The following is a 20,976-nucleotide window of genomic DNA, read 5'->3' as shown; positions in this document are numbered from 1 at the left end:
TGTATCACTCTTCCCGATTGAGTGCAGTTGCTGATTATTATGGGGCATGGCAATTAATCAACACAACCTGGTGGAGTTACCCCATAGGCACGTTTGGCACACTGTATTTTTGGAAGAGTCTCCTCCTAAAACTCCTAACTTGGAGGTTTATTTTCCCATTGATGAGTGATCATTTAGGCAGGAGGTTCTTAGTAAAGCTGTTGGGAATTGCCCACGTAAAACTACCCCTCTTCTATCTCACATATATGTCTTGCATGAAATGTCAAGTTGACTCCTGACTGTGAAATGTGGCTGTTATTTTGACAGGCTCCTTTTGAAAAGGTAACATTCATATTTCTGTTTAGAACCATTGTGATGTCTAAACAAAGTCATATTTTTATTTGTAAATCAGGTGAAAAATGTGTCTGTTTGGAACTTCCCCAGTCTTCTGGAGTTATTTGGCAGGAATGTAGTATATATCAATGTTTATTTTCTTTCTTTCTTTCAGTGAGTCCATTGCTCATGAAAGATCCTGGATTGGCAATCCTGGAAATGTAAATCCTCTCTTAATCCAGACCCACAGATATTCTCAGGCAGCTGTAATGCAAATTCCACCACTACATTTCAACCTAGAGAGACTACCTCTAGAGAGAGAGGAGACTTCAGCCTCCATGGCCTCTCTGCTAAGACTGCTAACAAATCTGATGGTGGTTTATATGAAGCTGATACCTTCCACCGATCACTGCATAGATCTCTTAGAATTATTGCTCAGTTGTCATTTTACAGCCATCACATAGTAATAACTTTTGGTCAGTGGCAACTTGGGTCAGCTTCAAGCTAATGATCAGATTACAGAAAGCTAGAAATCATATTTCCAATTCCTTCAGCCATCCAGGCTCCTACTTTTGCTTTTAGGGCCCTGTTCTTTCCCCACTGAAGGTAGTAGGAGATTTAGCATGAGCTTCTGCAGGTGAAGATTTGGACCCTTAATATATAAAAAGCTTTGAGTATTTCACCTAGTAATACAAATTATTCTTTTCAGAGGAAAAAGAAGAACAGGAGTACTTGTGGCACCTTAGAGACTAACAAATTTATTAGACTAACACGGCTGTTACTCTGAAACCTGTCATCTTTTCAGAGGGTACATCTTAATCCTGTTCCCCCAAGAAGAATAAATCCAGTACATATGCAAAACCATTTAGTATATATTGATTTTTAGTTGAATGTCCAAATAGCTGTGATTTATATTCCTGGTTTTCAGTAGGCAGTTTTCAATAGCCAAGTCTCTCCCACTCGGTTTAGTTGGATTTTATGCAGTGTTTAGGTGTTAGAGGTTTTTTTTTTCATTGTTATACAGTGTAAGCAAGGGTAGTTATTATATCCAAAAGATCAAATCAAGACAGGTCTGCTTAAAAATGCTGCCAGTAAGATCTTTGTCAAACTTGTTTTGTGACCTTATACCAGCAATGGAAGAGTAGGTTGATAAGCACTTCGCATTTGCCTGTAGTTTACATTGCAAATTCGCATTATACAACAAGCTGTAAAGTTTGGAACTGCCTCAGTCTTTTGGAGTGTTCCTATGTAGGGGTTTGGTTTATAAGCACTGCATTCTCAGGACTGAAATCTTGGTGCCCAAAGGCCTTGATCCAGCAAAGCACTTAAGCAAATGCTTAATTTTAAGCAAATGAGCAGTCCAGTGATTTCAGTGGAACCACTTGTGTTTAAAGTTCAGTTTGTGCTTAAGTGCTTTGCTGGATCAAAGCCCAAATTTCTTCTTTATACGGTCTCTGGGACTGAAACCCTTTCCTTAATCTAGAGCTCTGTAGTGTCCACTTGCCCAAAATAGCGGTACACCGATCTCCTTTGCAACTCTTGACCCAGATTTGCACTAGAGCCTGCTATTGTTTCACAGAAGGTGATTAGCAAGGATTCTTCCAGTTCTTAATTTCATCCTTATCTCAGTGCTCCTGAATGCTCCAAAGTGTTCATCATCATGTTACCTGGTTACATGAGCTCACATTTCTTTTTATTTGAAAAAAAAAAAACAGAACAAACTGGGAAGAGAACAAAGGGAAAGAAAAGTGACCCCAAAAGAAAAGGAAGAGATGGTAGAAAAAGTAGCCCTGAGAAGAAAGAAAAAAGGAAACCAGGGAACGACTCAGTCTTGGGACAGCTGGGTAAGTCTGACTGTCAGAACACAGCACTGAAATATACTGAGTGCAGAGGCCAAAGTCATAGAGTTAAAGGAATTCCAAAGGCTTCCCTTATGGGGGTGGGTTAAATGTAGTGCTTAATGCCACAGATAGCCCTAGAGATTAGGCCAGGGGTCTCAAACTCAGATGACCTTGAGGGCCGCATGAGGACTAGTGCATTGGCCCAAGGGCTGCATCACTGACACCCCCCCTCGTTGCCCCTGGCCCCGCCTCCACTCCACCCCTTCCATGAGGCCCCGCCCCGCCTCACCTCTTCTCGCCCCTTCCCTGCCCCCATTCCAACCCCTTCCCCGAAGTCCTCACCCCAGGGGGTGCAGGAGGGGGCTCAGGGCAGGGAGTTGAGGTGCAGGAGGTGTGCAGGGTATGGCAGGGAATTGGGGTGTGGGGTGCAGGAGGGGTGAGGGGTTCAGCGGGGGCTCAGGGCAGGGAGTGCAGGAGGTGTGCAGGGTGCAGCAGGGGGCTCAGGGCAGGGAGTTGGGGTGCAGGAGGGGTGAGGGGTGCAGCAGGGGGTTGGGGTGCAGGAAGGGTGAGGGGAGACAGGGGGGTCAGGGGAGGAAGCTGGGGTGCAGGAGGGGTGTGGGATATGGCAGGGTCTCCGGGCAGGGGGTTGGGGTGCAGAAGGGGTTTGGGGTACAGGCTCCAGCCCGGTGCCGCTTACCTAGAGTGGGGTGACAGTGCCGCACCCCATGGCCAGGGCAGGCTCCCTGCCTGCCTGCCCTGTCCCCGCTCTGCTCCAGGAAGTAGCCGGAGTCCCAGGGGTGGGGGTTGGGGGGGGGAAACAGCACCATGAGCTGCTCTTGCTGCTCCTCCAGGTACCTCCTCCAAAGCTCCCATTGACCGCGGTTCCCAGTTCCCGGCCAATGGGAGCTGCAAGAGCACGGAGCTCTCTACTTGCCTCCCACCCCCCTGCTCAGGGCTGCAGGGACATACAGTAGTTCAGCTACTTCAGGGAGCAGCGTGGGGCTTGTGGCGACACTGGGTAGGTGGGGAGGGGAGCGTGGGGAGCTTGGCGGGCCGCACGAAAGAACCCCATGGGCCACGTGTTTGAGACCCCTGGACTAGGTTCTCTTGCTTATCCACATTGGAGTTACATCACAGACATTGGCTGTGTGAGCTTCCTTACACTGCTTCTGCTCTGTACTGGAGGGACCAGAGTACACTAACCCCCACCCTGACACTGTAGATGGGGTCCTTTGTCTGTAGGCTGTCAGCTAGTGGCACAAAAACTTAGGAAGTATTCAGCTATCAGGCTGAAGGGTTGAACTCCAGCTGGAAGAATGCATTAGAATATTGCAATGAGAAATAGTGATTTTACTTTCTGGCAATGTAATCTGACTTCTCCACTCTAGTGTAGTGTTCATTCTCTGAATAGTCTGCACCATGCGTCCTGCTGCTGCTTGTGAGTAAACTGCATGGGCCATGTGTTTTAGTTCAATGCATGCTGCTCTGTTCCTCTATGCAACCTCCATCACAGGAATTCGTTCGGCCAAGTGGCTGCTGCTGGCAGTCCCAGACCAGCCAGGAGATGGATGCAAAGTGACGCTGCTTTCTCAGCACTATTTCCAGTCTTTTTCCATGTCATAAAGGGCCTGATTCTGCCCCCATTACTGTCATTCTGTGCATTATGGTGGACTGGGTGGTGTGATATATAACACACCACCCAGTCCACCATCAAAAATAACCCTCTGCTACATAGCAGGGGAAAAGACCTAAAGAAAAAGGGCTTTTTCAACAATTCCCTTAGCAACCACAAATGATTTCTTGTAGAATTTGATCTCTTTCCTACTTTCTGATGTTGATTAAATGACATTTTTAATTCCACGCCCCCCCCCCCTTGTGTCAGATTACTGTGGCCAGGTGCAGAAGCTTGACTTGAGCACCAGCAAGCAAGGGGTTAATTCTATGTTCAGCTCTCCCACAGGTGTAATGGCCTAGCACCGGAACTGGCAGCCCAATCAGCAATTCAGGAAAGCCAGGGAACACTATAAAAATAACTCCCTGGCCCTGGAAAGGGAAAGAACTTCTGGGGGAGGGGATTGGGTTTGGGTTTGGGTTTGGGGCAGGGCAGGGCAGGGCAGGGGCTTATACCTGGCTTTCTCTTCACTTTTCTGTTAATATAAAATCCTGTTTGTTTTTTCTTACAATTTGCTAACTCTGAAACTGAAGCCTTAGAGGAAGAATTTTACTTAATGAAGGACATTCTCTGTTACTATTTAGATCAGCTGTCCTGTTCCGCTAGCTTAGAATGACCCAAAAGTCCTTCCCTTGAGACAGCTCCCATGATGCCTTGACATGTTGTGAAAAGCCCCCTGTAAATTTTAGTTATTGTCTGCAACACTCATTTTTTCCCCCCTTACGCATATCCTACACCTACAGCAGCAACTGATTTAAATCAAATAGTTAATTCTGTGCTGATACTTGGCAGAAATATTTTCTTATTCCTTATGAAATGGAGATACTGGGCCACATGTCCTGCCATCATTTTAAAAAAGAAAGTGTTGAAATCTTTAAAACAATGAATGATACAAACCTCCTCACAAGAACAACTATAGACATGAATTGCTTCCTCCACAACACAGTCCCAGTGACCTCTCCCCTAACCCATCAGTAGTTTCCTTTTAAAAAAGAGAAAAAAATACTCCATCAAAAATCTGCCCTTTTCTCATCCATTTTATAAATAAGTCCAATGTTTTTATTATTTTTTTTACAATTTATTGAGAGAGTATTAACAAGTTCACAAATCCTTGCCATGTAAATTTCAGAAACCAAACAATCATTACAACAGGGAGCTTTTCTTTAGAGACATTTTTGAGGAATATAGTCATCAGATCTCTCTATTTAACAGGATGTTCCCATAGTACACAGTGAGCATCATTACAACTGCTCACATGAATGAGACCAGTTTTTAATGTACAATTCCAGTGGGTTTCAGTCATAGCAATTAGAACAGGGACACACCTGTGCTATTAGGATCTCTTTGTTTTCTTCCCTCTACCAGTGCAGAAGTGTTCCCTCCCATACATTTTAAAGGCACTTAGAACTTTTAAAAGTAGATAGATAAGTAGTGGTGACCTCCACCACTTCTCTTGAGAGCTATTCCACATGCAGGCAAACCTCAATACTAGGAAGTTTTTCAACCAAATTCTTCCCTGTTTTACTTCTAGTTAGTCCTCTTTGTGCTACTCCAAATAATTCCTCTCAGGTATTCACTCCTTTCAAGTATGTATAGATGACTCTAATGCCTGCGCCGTTCTGTCTTCACTGAATCATACACATTTAGCTGCTTTAAACTTTCCTCATCAGTCAATCCCTCCAACCCACTGATCGTTCTTGCTCCAGTTTAGCCAGTCTCTTTTGTACCTAATGAATGCAGTCTACCAGGTGCCAGTGGGAAAATCCATCTACAGCACCAATGGCAGGATATGATTCAAGGCAAAAGAACTCTGTAGCATGGACTTTACTGGGCGTGATTTTGAAGATCAGTAGGTCCATGTTGCACAGAGCTGATTTTTTACAGCACAGACTGTTATCACACTTTCACTTTTCTCTACAAAATTAAATAGCATAATCCAATAATTGTCACCAGGTGCAAATCCTCTTCTCTGTAAGGATTTACCAAATTCTTAGGATCAGATAAAATTAGTCCAGTCTGTTACAATAATATGAACATGAAAAGTAACAGCTTAAGAATAGGAGTGTCTACAGTGTTATTTCAGAGCTGCTGGGAATAGATTAAAACCGCTCTCTGTTTAATGACATCATATGTGATAGACACTTTTATCACTGCCTGTCTTTAGAAATTTGACTAAATCATAAGTAAATACTCAGACCAAATCCTGAGGTTCTTGCGCAGTCCTTAGCCCAAGCTTCCACTGACTTCAATGAGAGTTTAGCCTAAGTGAGGACTTCAGCCCAACATTTGACACCTCAAAGCCAGTATGAAATGCTGTCAGCACTGTTCCTGTTTTAATGTGTGTGCAATGGCTGTACAACTGCATGTTAAAGTCAATCAGCCTTTTTAAATTTGAGGAAGGTTTCTGTACTAATATTTGCTTAGTCCAAGCTCCGAGGTACTTCTGCGAAAGCATCGGAGTCACAGGCAGTCAAAATGAATGATCCAAGGCAGATATTTATTTGAGGAAGCTAACACTGTATCTAATATAGAGCGATTGACATATACTGCACATTAAACCTCGGGTCTTACCTTATGGCTTAGTGGATTGCTTACCAGCATGACCACTTGGTCTCTCCTTTATGCTCTGCCCCATAGCAAGAGAACTAAGGGGCCACTCCAGTAAATGAATACTGAATACATCTGCAGCACTTAAAGGAAACTTTTCTTCATGCAATATATAATCAACCTTCAAAATGCGCTGCCACAGATGGGGGAGTCGGATAATATATGAAAAGGGTTCTCATTTTTATGACCATTAATAACTTTTATAGTTATGCAGCTCTGGTGAGGACTATCATACACATGCTTCAGGGTACTCATGGAGCATTGAAGGGTCAGGCAGGAGTTTTTTCCCCACTCTGTCCATCATTTCCACAAATGATGAGACATCTCATGGGGGATGGGGTTTGACTTCTGAAGCATTGGATGCTAGCTAGTGACAGAGGCCAGTTGATCTGAGCTGTGTGGCAAATCCTACTCATGCTATTATATATCTCGGGTAGGTGGTATACTCTTTGGGGCGAGGCCCATGTTTTTGTGTCTGTGCTGTGAAACATACTTTTGGGGCTCTCTAGAATTATTAATCATAAGCATGATCATCAGTTTTCACTTATTCCAGTTCTGATAATATTACATTCACACTGGTGTGATCCTAACCAGCTATCAGTGCCCATAGAGTTGAAGAAGAAAATTAGAATAACTGTTTTAAGCAGCTAAAACATAGTATGTAGAACCAGTGATGTTGTTTGTGTTTTCCCAGCAAAGGGGAAGGGAAGAATCCAGCCAAAGACCTTCCTTACCTAACTACCCATATAAAGATTATGCCAGGAGGGTGTTTCTACCCCAGTCCCCATGTAAGTGTTCTGTCCTAGGGCTCTCATCAAGCCAAAGCAGCGGCCTGTAGAAGTAGAGTTCTCATAGCTGAATTCATCCAGCCCTTCGTCTCCTGCCCATTCTTCAGGGTTTCCTGCATGTGTTAGCACTATAGCTGAAGGAACTGTAATAATTCTGTGTGGCCAGATACCAGGGTGTTTCAGTCCTGTTCTCCCCAATCACCCAGCCTTCACAATCTTCTCAGCCTTGCTGGTTAAAATTCTGTGCGTAGTTCGTCTTGAACACCATATAATCTGCCCTAACACACTTTGGCCCCCTTCTAGTAGCTGGACCACACATAGAGGAATATGATTTGGCTCTTGGGCCTAGTCCTTTAATTTATGCAGTCAAAGCTCATGCTTTTCGATCCAAACATCCCAGGTTCAGTCCTCATAGATGTCCAATCTGGGGGCAATGTTATAAGTGGTGGACGGTGTAGGTCGCTATCATGTAAGGTATAAGAATACCCCAAATTAACCATTATTACCTGAAGTAAAGTATGTTTGCCATTTACTCACACATTACATGCTGTATGGTGCATTACAATAGACACTGGAGATCCTCCATGTTTGCCGAATACCAAAGAATTGTTCCAGGTTCCTTACTGCAGTTTATAGTTTTGACACTGCATTGGTGCCTCTTACAATCAAAGCACAAACTGAATGATTCTGACTTCTAAGACAGTTGTCCTTTTTATTTTTACAGGTTTGTCAACTTCCTTTCCCATAGATGGGACCTTCTTCAATAGCTGGTTGGCCCAGTCAGTTCAGATTACCACTGAGAACATGCCAATGAGTGAGTGGTCCTTGAACAATGGCCACCATGAAGACAACACTCCAGGCCTTTCAGAGGAGCTTTTACAAGATGAAGAGACCTTATTAAGTTTTATGATGGATCATTCGTTGAAGTCACCATTCAAGCATAGTGATGCAACAAAGAAAGTTAAAAACAAAATGAGAATGAACACTAAGAAAAAACTGTCAAGAAATGACTTGAACACAATCTTCAAGAGTCACCAAGAGGAGGATTCAAATCAGTGGACTAACAACACGAATAACTTATCAAATGATACCACAGAGCCCTTCGCCCATGATGCAAGACCTAGCAAATCAGAGAAAGGAACGGTGAAACTTCACATGGACCGCAAAGGGGCCAGTGAAATAAAAAAGACAGCTAAGAAGGGATCTTCACATCCTGTTCCAAAAGCAAATGATTCTCATGCCTCATTGTGTCTGAGAAGCTCCTTAAGCAATGAGGAGGAGACAGTGAATTGTACTCAGTGTGAGTCCAGTTCTCTGACTAAAGTGCCTGACTCAGTAGGTAGTCTGAAAACGGTAGTGAGGTTCAAATTACCAAAGGAGAGCAGAGGGACTAAGAGGTCACAGATCCAGAAGCCTGACACCGTTAACGGGCCTCCAGTCAGTGAAAAGTCAAAGGTCATCTTGCATCATTTTGACAATGAGACTGATGGCTATTTTTCTGATGCAGAGATGAGCGACTCCGACATGGAATCCGGTAGTGGCAGAGTGCAACATAACCAGTTAGATTCAGGAAATGAGGATATTGTCAGAATGAGTATTTTGGCATCATAACTCCACCAGATTTACCAACTGTGACAGTTCTATGAAGCCTAAACCCAGTTACAACTGCCATGTTCAATTTTTGCCTGGTATCATAACAAAAGGGTTTTTTAATATATATATATATAGTTTAAAATTCAGCACTGTTGTCTTTCTCTTCTCTATATGCCTGAGATACAGCTTAACCATCACCAACATAGATTACTGTAACAGTAGTTGTCCCTTCTTAGTTAACTTGCATATCCCAGTTAAAAGAAATGCAAGCATGCGCATTAAGGGACTTGTGCTTGCAGGCAATGAGCAAGACATCCTAGATTCTTAATAAAGAGGTTTAATTTTGCCAGTATCCGTTGTTTCTGCAGGGATGACAGTTTTATGGGCATTATTTAAAGACAGACAGATTTCATGCTCTGCCTGGGATTATTGCCCCTGTATGTCAGGGTATTGGGGTACTATGAGAACCACCCACACACACAGAACTTACTGAAAAAGTCACTATCTGTCCGTGTGTTTGCGCGCGCACAAGGAAGTAAAATAAGCGATACTAAAATATTTTTTTTTTAAAAAGCACAAAAAGCTTATTTGAAGAAAGCACTTATGGGTGGAGGAAAACAACATTCTATTTATATTTTATTAAATCCTGTGTTTTTTCTCACCTTCCAGTTTGATCAGAATCCGTCCAGGGGCCAAGAACCAAGATTTAGCCCTGCCACTACATCTGTCAGAGATAGTCGGCAGCACTGTAAACAGTCATCAAAGGCTTTCAGTAGATAGAAGAGACACATATCTGTATTAGAGCTGCAACGCTATCTACAAATATTCCTCCTGAGTAGCTCTGGGTATTTATTGATGTTATGTAAACCTCGGAGGTCCTTTGAACCCTTTAAGGTGATTTGAAAATTTTAAGTGATTTACTCAGGTTAATTGATTAGCCTTTACCAAAACCTTTGGGCCAAAATGGAGCGGGATGGAGAGGGGAAAAATGTCTTCAAAAACAGGAGGATTGTAAAATATCAAATCAGTTTGGCAAAAGAGCCGATGCCAGCACTTCATCTTTAATGGTTGAAATTACATTCAGCTGTGCTGGGAGCTGTACATTCGAGCCCTGTGGGACTATTTTTAATCCTGGTTCCGTCCTGCCCTGCAACACCCACTCCCACTTGCTTCTGCTGTTATGGCAGTGGGACCCACAAGATCCCAGTCCCACTGCAGGGTTCTATACTAGTCCCACGCAGGGCTCTATTGTACATGTAAACTCACCGTGCACGACAGCCATTTTGTTGTTCTACTAAATACCATAACTAAAACAATAAATTTATCCCTCCCCATCCTTTTTTTTTATTCTTTGAATCCTAGTTACAAGCTGTTGACTTGATGTAGGAGGGTGATTCACAAAAGCTGACATTATAAATATTATAATAATTTAATGCATAAAATGTCCCCTATAAGCCTTAAATGTCGTTTAAAAGCCCATGTTACCTATGAGTCAGGCGAATTTCCATGTTTGCACTTAATTGCACCATTATTTCAGTTTTGGCTTCAAAGGTCACAGTTAAATCGTACCGCGTGTTTTATTGGAGTGACCCCAGTGTGAGCTCAGGGAACAAAAAACAAACAAACAAAAAAAGGAATTCACTGAAACTTTTTTCTGTTGTTTTTTAAAAATAATAAAAAAAAAAAACCTGGGACACTTCTGCAACTGGTAAAACCCATCCCTTTAAACACAAAAACAGATGAATCAGTCAAATAATTTTGTGTATGCCAAAGAATATTTTGACAATAAAGCAGCACAGCCAGAAACCGGAAACTTGTCATTTGGAAAAATTGGAAGTTATTTAGCAACAAAGGACTAGAGACACATTCCTGACACAAAACTGAGGTGTTAGTTTCCAAGCTTGCTGAGGGGGGATGCTTCTGTCACTGAAGCTGCACCCGGCTGTTTTGATTTCTGATGCTTTTTACTCATTTGACTCTGAGCTTTCTTTAAACTCTGTGACTCCGAAAATTGACTATCGTAGCGTTTTTAAATCTTCAAAAGTCCTTCTGATCAATTCTTATCAAATTATTATCAGATTGCAGTGAAATTAATAAGATTGGCTAATTCCAAAAAATCAACTCTAAAACCAAATGTACCTGGGTGTTTTCCTCATTTGATACATTTTATACAAATTATTGTCGAAAAAGAAGAAAAAAAAGGAACCACCTAAAAACGTTGTTATAAATTAGCATAATCCGCTGAGGTTGGAAACTAAAGTCTGCTCATTAATTAAGGCTCAGTATGTTCAGATAATGTTAAATACAGTAAATAGGACTTAGTTTATCTTATCAGGCTTGCTAGCTTTAGCTACAGTATCCTAGTATAAGAGTCATAACAATAATCAATATGCTGCCTTTTAATGAATCTTGCTTCCGTGTGCTTCACTTCAACTATGGTAAAAAAAAAAACAGACACAAATCTCACTGTACACAGCTTCACTCATTAGCTTCTGCATTCCTTGCTTGCTCCGTACAGGAGAGCAAAAGGGGATAGACTTTAAAGAACAACCAAACGAAAGCGGCACCATATTTCTGTTGATTCCGATGCAGCACTGTGATACACTCCTTTGTTACTGTGATCAGGAAGTAGTTCAAAACCAAAAAAAAAAAAAAAACAGCCACAACACGACTTTAGGCATTGTGATTTGTGATCAGGGAATAAAATTGCACACAGAGGGGCCAAATTTGGCCTGTTTGTATGTAAAATAAGAACAAGAGAATGAGAGGAAACTAACAGAGAAGAGCTTATCAGAATTACTGGGAGAGAAGAATCCAGAAGAGTATTACCAGGCAGTGGCAGAACATGTATTTGGTATACACGCTCTATGAGAGCGCTCAGTACTGTATGTAGATGCTGAATCCATTGTCTTTTGGCTTGAGTTAACTATTGACATTTTGTATAATTGCTGTGGGATTCATTTGAGTGGATTCTTTGATTTATTAGAACCAGTAATAATAATCCCTAGAGTGTCCTGGTTTAACAGAAGAGCTCTAGAGATAATTTGAGGGCTAAGACATGTTCCCAGCGGCACCCATACTGCACCATTGATGTCCATGTACAGGTGCCCATACAGTATTCTACTCCATACATTTAGTGGGGGCCACACTAAAATAGACTTACAGAGGCTGTTTTGCTCAAGATGTCTAGGAAATCTCCAGACCTCCACTGGCCACCTGCTATTGCTTCCAAAGGCGTGAGAATTGACAGCAGGCTGGCTGGCTAACAACGAAAGAGGTTATCAGGGAAGAGGTGGTGGCTTCCAGCAGGGGAAAGGTAGGTCAGAGGCATTCACTGTGGGCAGGAGGCCAGATCTAACCCCACCGCCAATCAGGACCAAGGCCATTTCACAGCCATTCCAGTGGCCCCACCAAAGCCCTGGAAACCTAGCTACTATATTCAGTCATTAGACACCTGGTTCCTAAGAAACACTCCACACGCCCTTTGTTCCTATGCCACCTACTTACTTCATAACAGAAATGTTAATAATTAAGGAAAGAAAAATGTACAAGGAAAATATTTTTGATGTATTGTAAATGTATTTTGAAATGATTAGAAAGAAAAAAGTATAATGGTTTATTTTATTAAACAGATGTTGTCTTTAAGATGATATATAACTGCAGGAGTTGATATTTGCACTGTAAAAGGAACCTGTTTCCTTTGAAAAGCACCACCACACTTGTGGGTTAATGTGATGATGCACGTAGGCTCTGATCAACGCTCATTTCTAATTCATAGAGAACAACCCAAATTAGTGTTAAAGCATTGGTGCCCAGTGGAGTTTCCTGAAGACAATTCTGAGTTCACACTTCATTTTTCACCCCATATAATTTTGCTCTTCTGGATAAGCTGTATTGGGGATATTTTGCACCTTTATTTATTTTTATTTTTAAATGTCTAATATTTGGATGACACTTTCCCTCAAAGCACAATAGAGAATTAGCCATTTCAACACAAGGGGGAGAGAACAGAAGATTTCTCTCACTTTTTGTATTGTTAGTATTTTAGTGAACCCATCCTGGTGTTATCCACATCAGCCTAAGGACTAGCAACCCGTCATGAAGGAACTTCTCTGTCTATTACCAGGGCAGTGTGTTAATTTTGGTTGTTCTTTAAGGAAATTCCCATGTACTTTGCTCCATTCCACACACGAAACAGACCCGCTTCACATCAGTTACAGGAAACTATATGAATGTCACAGGAGGAGAAATCCTTCTGTTTTCTTTGTTTCAAAGAACGTGATGTGCCATTTGTTAATATAAAAGAGAAATATTGAAATATATTGAAAAGAGCAATTTTAAATTATTTTTGGCTTATGTTGCAATATTTATTTTCTTGTATTAGAAATTCCTTTGTAGAGAAAAAAATGTATTTTTCATTAATGCAAAAACCTATTTCTCCTTTTTGTACATTTTCCATGTTAGTTAATCCTTAAAGCAATATAATGTATCAAACTTGTTCCGTGTGAGACTGTATTATGCATGCTGTTTGTGTTGCCTTGCAATAGCTCTGTCTGCCATTCTTTTCATCATGTTTAGATTTAGTGTATGCTTTAATACACATTGGGACCATGGCCCATTGCTTATGGACAAAACTTTGCATTCCTCAATGTGTTGGCAAATGCAGTCAATAAAGCAGTGTTTTATGTGTACATTTTTGTTTTGAGTATTATGTAGTCAACAGGTTCCAGTGTAGCAAATTCACCTTGGTATCGAAGGACTCATGTCTTCCAAGTGTCCCCCTACCTTAGTAAAGAGAAGGATTTGATTTGTACTACATCTATGACATTCATTTGTTTCTGTTAAGGTTAGTAAACTGTTAAAATACTATTAGGGAACTATGTAACTGCCCGTCACTTTCAATGAGCAATAGATTTCCAACATAAGTTAACCATTACAGAGCTCAACAGGAATGGTTTACTTGTCAGCTCTGTAATTTATTGCTCTGGGGGAGGAGTTGAAAAAGGCTTTATCAATGTTTTAAGGTAGTGTGGGATCTATTTGTATTGTGAATGAACAGGGTTGTAGAAGTCTTGGACGAGGTTCGGCCCTCAGCGGGGCTGTGGGGTATCCCACTGCCTCGCTCTGGTCTGCCGTCAGTCCCAGTCCGGCGGTAGTGTGGGGCAGCAAACACACGGTTAGGGGCTCAGGCCCTGAAGCAGGGGCTGAGCCAATAGTTCAGGAACCCAGGCCCTAAAGCAGGGCTGAGTCAATGGGGTTGTAGCAGCCCAGGCCCTAGGTCAGGGCGGGGCAGAAATCAAATAGTCAGGGACCCAGACCCTTAAGCAGGGGCTGAGTCAATGGGTTTGTAGTCCCAGCCTCTCTAGCCAGGGAAAGGGGGAGTCTGCCACCCAAGGGGTGGGTGGCAGGGGGGACGCAGGCCCTCCCACTCCACTGCGTCCCAGCCCGGGGCCCTAGCAGCAGCGGAAACTCGCTGCTGTCGGTGGGGATCCTGGCTGCAACACACTGACATAGGCTCTGGCAGTGCTGCAGCCAGACTGGGGTCGGCTGCCCCCGGGCTACTTCCACACTCCCCCTCATAGGGTACCTGGGCCGTACTAGTGTCCTCGGCGGTCTCCACCAGCATCGGTTCCTCCGGGTAGGTAGCTGGAAAGGGGCAGGTTTGGCTCCTCCTCGGGATAGCTGGAAAGGGGCAGGCTCGGCTCCTCCTCGGAGTAGCTGGGAAGGGGCAGGCTCGGCCAGTCCTCCTTGGGGTAATGGGCGAGGGGTAGGCTCGGCTGGCCTGGTGAGTCCTCAGACCGGTCGCAGTCTGCTGCTATCTCCCAAGCGGGAGCTCGTCCACAGACGGCTGCTCTCTCCAGCGGCTTGTTCTCCACTGAGCTCTGTAGGCGGGCTTTTATACTTCCGGGTTGTCGCCGTGACCTCTGAGGGGCGGGCGCCGGACCCAGTGGCTCTGCCCACGTTGGTGTTAGGGGAGGTTCGGCCCTCAGCGGGGTTGTGGGGTATCCCACCGCCTCGTTACAAGGGTATTCAAGATCGCTTCTTTTCGGGGGGTGGGGGGAAGGTTACATTCTGAGTGCTGACATTCTATCCCCTTTTGTGATTTTTTTTTCTATTGACAACAGTAAAATACTTTATTTACTATAGTGTCTTGCATACAAATGTCTGCAAAGCATTTTGGGATATTATAGTAACAGAAGCAGGAGACCGTATTTAAGAGGCAGTGGAAAAGAGATGTCAGATGAGATTTGAGAAGAGACAGAGAATAGTGAGATGGAGGTATATGAATAAATAGTTCTGACTGACAGGAGTTGCAGAGAAGAAGGTTCTCAAACCAAGGATAATGTCACTCTCAGGGAACAATATAATCCTCCATTTGCTATTTATAGCGATAGCTATAGAAACCAAGGCATAAAACTAAATTTATAAAATGATGATTTTCCCTTGCATTCTATTTGGGTTTCAAATAATAGTAATATGACAATTTCCAACAAGAAAAAAATGCTAAAATTACATAAATAGGATTTGGATTTATGGGACATATTCCTCTTCAAACAAATGAGCCTCTATTGAGCTTATAAAGAAATTGCTTTAGTGAGGGTGAGAAAGTGACTAGTGCAAGAATTATTTTATATATATTTTTAAAATACATTTTTTTTTCATTTCTAAAAAAACCTGCATCTATCATGAGGCACATACAAACAATCATTGGAAACAAATTGACTAATGTCTAAAATGGATCTCCGTTAATCATGGCCCCCCACTCAGCTCATGCTATTATATGAGCTGTGCTTCTCAGCACAGTGAGGAAACACGCTAAGACTCACAATGCCCATTGACTTCTGCTGGCCTGTGGTAGATGAGCACCTCTAAAAATTAGGCCCCACCTGTCTTCTGCTGGGCATTCCCAAACTGAGGCATCCAAAATTAGTGAACACTTAAAATGTTGGTCATTCCAAATGGATGTGCTGCTATGACGGCAACAGGTTTGAGTTCTGGGAGACCAGTAGCCTAGAGCTAAAAGCCTCACCATGCCCCTAGTGAGTTCAAATCTTACCACATCCCAGCTGATCTCAATTATAAGTGTAGTACCTACGCAAAGTGGTCTCAGAAATCTAGACCCCCCCAAACCAGGTATGGCTTTGAGCAAAATCAAGACCTGTAACTGGACACCCAGATAAGCTATGAAGAACAGGTGCAATATACTCCATATATCTATCAATGCTATGTGTGTGTACAGCTATGCTCTGGCCAGCTATAGCTTCCACATGGAATTGCAATCATCTAGTTTACAGCCCACAAAGACATGGATAACTGACCTGATGGCCTTCTCTAAGAGGAAATATAACCTACCCATCAAATACAGGTGGATAAAGACACGCCTTGCCAACACCTGGGACCTAGGAGTATCTCCATAGTGCAAAATATTGACCCCCGGATGGGCAAATCCCCATCAGCAGAGAGGCAGACACCGCTGCCGGTCTGACTCAGCTCACAGTGATGGCTTGTAAGGCTGTTGTTTAGGGAGATGATATTTAGAAACCACCGTACTGAGGACAAAAAATGATTGTAATGTTCTGCCAGCCAGCACTGGAGAGACCCACTGGCTGTAAACCACTATCCTATAGACAAGTCTGAACTCAACCTGGTCAGACTAATGACACAGAACCAGTTTCATTTGTTTCAAGAAAGTTCTTCGACGCACTACGCTAGTCAGAGGTGAGGAACACGTCAGCTCTCATTGGCAAAAGCAATTTTAAAAAACAGACGAACAGATAGCTTTGTACAGTGGTCCAATATAGCACCAGCATGGATTCATATTACTCAACTGGGATTACAGAGTGATATAAATGCAGTTATGATATAACAGTGTTACAAAGTGGCCATTAGTCAGCATAAAAATTTGCATCCCAGCATGGACTTGAAAAATGCCTGCATGTGTTTCTACATACCACTGGGATTCAAGAGTTCAGTTCTGAGACACTGATTTGAAAGGTGTAACCATCAACGAGCCGCAAAGAATTGTACCAGATGGAAAAGGGGAGGTGGAGGTGGGAGAGGCCATAAGCAGTAATAGGACAAAGCTGTGTGGTGTATAGGAATTTGACTAGCATCCTACTAAATAGTTTGTGAACCCTCTTGTGGCCCCTCACGACTTCTGTTTCATAAGCCACCTGAATCCTGCCAGAGCAGCAGTGTATACATGTAGCTAGACCTTGCATGTTATAGATGTTTAGTAAACACTACAGTTATTTGCACCCTTCTGTGCTTGTGTGGTTTTTTCATATTACCCTCCGTAGTGTAAAGAACAGAAGACACAAGTGCAGCAAAGCAAAATATAGACTGATTGTCAGCAAAATGTCCGAACGGTAAGAGCTGTTCAATTGGCAAATAGTCTTCCAAGGGAAGTGATGGAAGCTCTGTCACTTGGGCCACTGAAAATTAAATTCAACATAACCTTCAAGAATATCCTGTAGGGCACAGTCATGCACTGAGCATAGGAAGGACACTTGATTTAGTAGGTCTTCTCCATCCCTGATTTGTATGATCCTTTGGGAGTTTGATCCAACCCAATGGGAGCGCACTCTATTAGTGCATGGGTAACTGGTAACTTTGTCACATGTTGAATGCACACCATGTATAAACCACTACCTTTTTATTCTACATTGTATTTAACAAGCTATTTCTTGTGGGAGGAGGCAGTATTTACTTAAACATTTTAAAAACTAACTTTACCACTTAACTGAAAATATGTCACTGGGAAGAAATGGTGGGTTTCGAACTGGGATAATGGCTTTATTTGCGTCTGAGTAAACGATCTAAATATTGTAAGTTGATGCAGCTAGGTGCCAGGACCCTCCCTGGGAGAAGTCTAGACTCTGTTATCTTCTGCCCATTGAATATTATCTGTCAATTATTCATCACAGCTTTTTTTTCACCCTGTATTAATTTTGTTTACCTTTCTGCATTTGAAAAAGGAACTGTCTCTGTGTTACCAGAAAGACCTTAAAGCCGAGTTAACAGATTTGTTTTGCTCAATTTATTGTCAAAGTGATTAGTTAAGCAAATGCCAGTATGCTTTTTTCCTGTGCTGTCTTTAGCTAATATATTTGATCACGAAGACAGAAGAAGGCTCTAATGCATGAAATTGTAGACCCAAATTTGGGCCTTTTTTGTTTGTTATGAAAATGTGGGGGAGGGTAAAGCGTGGGAGACAGGAGTCCGACTCTAAAATATCACATTATTGTTTTTTGTTAAAAGCAAAAGATCAGGTTATTGCAAACTAAGGATTTTATTACTTTACTATTTTATTGCTCACCATTGCCTGAGGCAGCTCTGTTATGAACTTTCAAACTCAAACTCAATTGACTTTACAACAAGCCACTTGGCGTGCCATTGTGATACACTCTGTTAGCATCTAGCACCAACCCCTTTGTCTAGACTCCTTTTAGAATTATTTTTCTTTAATAAGTTCGTCACCTGTCCTATACAGGGGAATATTAAAGAATTAGATTTCATAACAAAAAGTTCAAGGATAGACCATAAAGTTCCAAATGCTGGGTAGCCAATTTTAACTGCTTTCTTTCTTTCTGCTAGCAAGACTCTGAATAATGACACAATAATTCCTTGGAATTGATGTTCTGGTTTGGGCAGCAGCAGTGTTTGCTGATCCTTGTCCCTGAAAGCACGTAAGGAAATATTGCCAGTTGTATGGAGAAGCCTCTCACCTGGCACCAGTACATGCAAATCAATTGTTTGTTCAAATCACATTCTGGAAAAATTCAGTGGCGATAATCTTCCCACTGTCCAGCAAGAATTCAATTTGGCCAGATAAACTATATCTTGCTCCTAAATGTACAGTGAAGGTTTCCCTATCTACACTATCCTCCAACTGCAAAAATCGCTACCAGCTGCCAATAAATGGATCTAAATCATCTGCTGGTTCTAACCCATTTCCTGGGAACTGGAAATAGCTTTGCCAGGATTCACTGAGGCCATCACTGATGTGATTCCACTGAACATTTTGATAGTTTCACCTGCCTCATCTAAATGGGCACAAGAAAAACCATCTCCGGTGGCTACTGAAAAGGATACACCCCACCACACTGGAAAGAAACTGGAAAGACGATTACAGGCGATTGACCCAAACACTGCAACCACTCTACTAGAGTCATTGAGTTTAGCATGCCATCAAAGATGGATCAAGACAGTTGAAGCTTTGGACTTTATTCACTGTAGCCATAAAGCTTGGGTATTATTGCATCAGCTTGGGGCTGAAAGCCGAATGAAACATCAAAACCCTGCAGTCTCAACTGATGCAATTGCAAGAACATTTCTGAACGCAAAAGCACCAGGGGACGAGTCTATGAAGTGCAAAGTGCACAATCAGCTCACTACCCATCTCCATCCCGCCTATCACTGCTTACTCAGCTTTTCTAAGCCTTCTAGCATTTTTGTTGCTCTTCTCTGGATTCTCTCCAATTTGTCCACATCTTTCCTAATTGTCCCCTTCTGAATAGAGTGGGACAATTACCTCTGATGTCTTACACATGACACTCCTGTTAATATTAGCCTTTTTTTGCAACAGCATCACACTTTTGACTCCTATTCAATTTGAGATCCACTATAACTCCCAGCACCTTTTCAGCAGTACCACCACCTAGCCAGTTATTCCCCATTTTGTAGCTGTGCGTTTGATTCTTCTTCGAGTGCTTGCTCATGGTGAGTCCATTCGAGGTGTGTGCACACGCCAGGGTCAGTCGGCAGACTCAGGCCTCGACAGCTCTGTGACCAAGTGGGAATGTTCTTGATGTGTTATTTGAATACTTAGGGGGGAGTATTGACCAGGGAAGGTTGCAGGGGAGTTTTGCTGGGACTGCCTGCATTGGGGAAGGGAGGATACCTGAGCATGTAACATGAGAACCCAGGAGGGGGATGGAGGCCAGGTAACATCTCTGCCTGGGAAACTGGACAAAGGACACAAAGGCTGGGGGAGGAGCCGGGGGAGGCCAGAAAGGAGACGGCTGGAGGGAGTTTCAGTTTGGAGCTGGCTGGAAAATGGAGAGGGCAAAAGGGTTTGAATGTCTGTACACACACCCGCCAGCACCGTCACTGGTAGTGTCCGCTGTTAATGAAAGGGACGGGCAGGGCCAAGTCAGTGGCATGCCGAAAAACAAAGAGTCCAAGAGACTGGACTTATTTGGCAGAAAGATGTATTCGACGGCAAGCCTGCAATTTTGGGTATCTAACCCCCAGGCCCTGTTAGGCAGGTACAATTTTAATCTGTGGGACTCCCTTAACAAATTCAAGGAGGCCCTCCCGCAGGACCGAGCCCAGGAGTTCACTGCTTTAGTGGACGAAGGCACAGGGGGGCCCTTCAAATGGTCTTGGACGCTACTGACTCAGTGGCCAGGGTGGTCACCTCCATGGTGGCCAAGAGGCGCAACTCCTGGCTGCAGTCTTATCCAGGTTATGCCAGGAAATGCAGGCCACTATATAGGACCTCCCATTTGAGGGGGCAGGGCTCTTCTCCAAGCTCACGTACTCGAGACTCCATAGCCTTAAAGACTCCCAGGCCACCACCCACTCCTTGGGCCTCCATCCTCCTCAGCAGGCCAGGAAGCCATTCCACCCTCCACCTCCACAGTCTAGGTTCTGGGGGACTCCCCGGCTGGGCACCTACAGAAGAAAAGATAGAGACAAGGGGGTCTAAGCAACATCTATCACCTTCCCATTCATCTGCTCGTCTTGGCCCTTCCAAGGAGGCCAGAAGCAGTCATTTTGAGGTTGCGCTCAAGGACGACGCCCCAGTCACCTCCCAGGATCCACCCTCCCACTCTTTCCTTGGCCGCCTCCGCCCCTTCCAGTTGGCCTGGTCTCAGCTGACCTCGAACCTTTGGGTGCTCGAAGTAATAGCCTCAACAAGCCCTGCAGATCGTTTGTAACTGTTGTTCTTCGAGATGTGTTGCTCATGTCTATTCCATTACCCACCCTCCTGCCCCTCTGTTGCAATTGCCGTTAAGAAGGAACTGAGAGGGCGTAGGGCCGGCAATGCCGAATATACCAACACATGAGTGCGGCACTCAAGGGGGCGCTACAGCCGACCCTACGGATACCGCTAAGGCAAAAATCTCCAACAACCACACACGTGGGCACTCTCACA

The 20,976-nt window shown here is 43.4% G+C and overlaps 1 protein-coding gene across 1 annotated transcript in view; it reads left to right on the top strand.

The window, feature by feature from the left end:
• The window catches only part of JADE2 (jade family PHD finger 2), a 144,788-nt gene extending 131,284 nt beyond the window's left edge, over nucleotides 1–13,504 (top strand). Inside the window, exons 11-12 of the mRNA XM_054037395.1 lie at nucleotides 2,028–2,156; nucleotides 7,945–13,504. Coding sequence (XP_053893370.1) covers nucleotides 2,028–2,156; nucleotides 7,945–8,831 — 1,016 coding nt within the window. The 3' untranslated portion in view covers nucleotides 8,832–13,504. The remainder of the gene's footprint in view (nucleotides 1–2,027; nucleotides 2,157–7,944) is intronic.
• Nucleotides 13,505–20,976: the final 7,472 nt, after the last annotated feature.

This window comes from Malaclemys terrapin, chromosome 8 (assembly GCF_027887155.1).
Source record: "Malaclemys terrapin pileata isolate rMalTer1 chromosome 8, rMalTer1.hap1, whole genome shotgun sequence".
Taxonomy (NCBI): Eukaryota; Metazoa; Chordata; order Testudines; family Emydidae; genus Malaclemys; species Malaclemys terrapin.
This window is presented reverse-complemented; position numbering and strand designations above follow the sequence as displayed.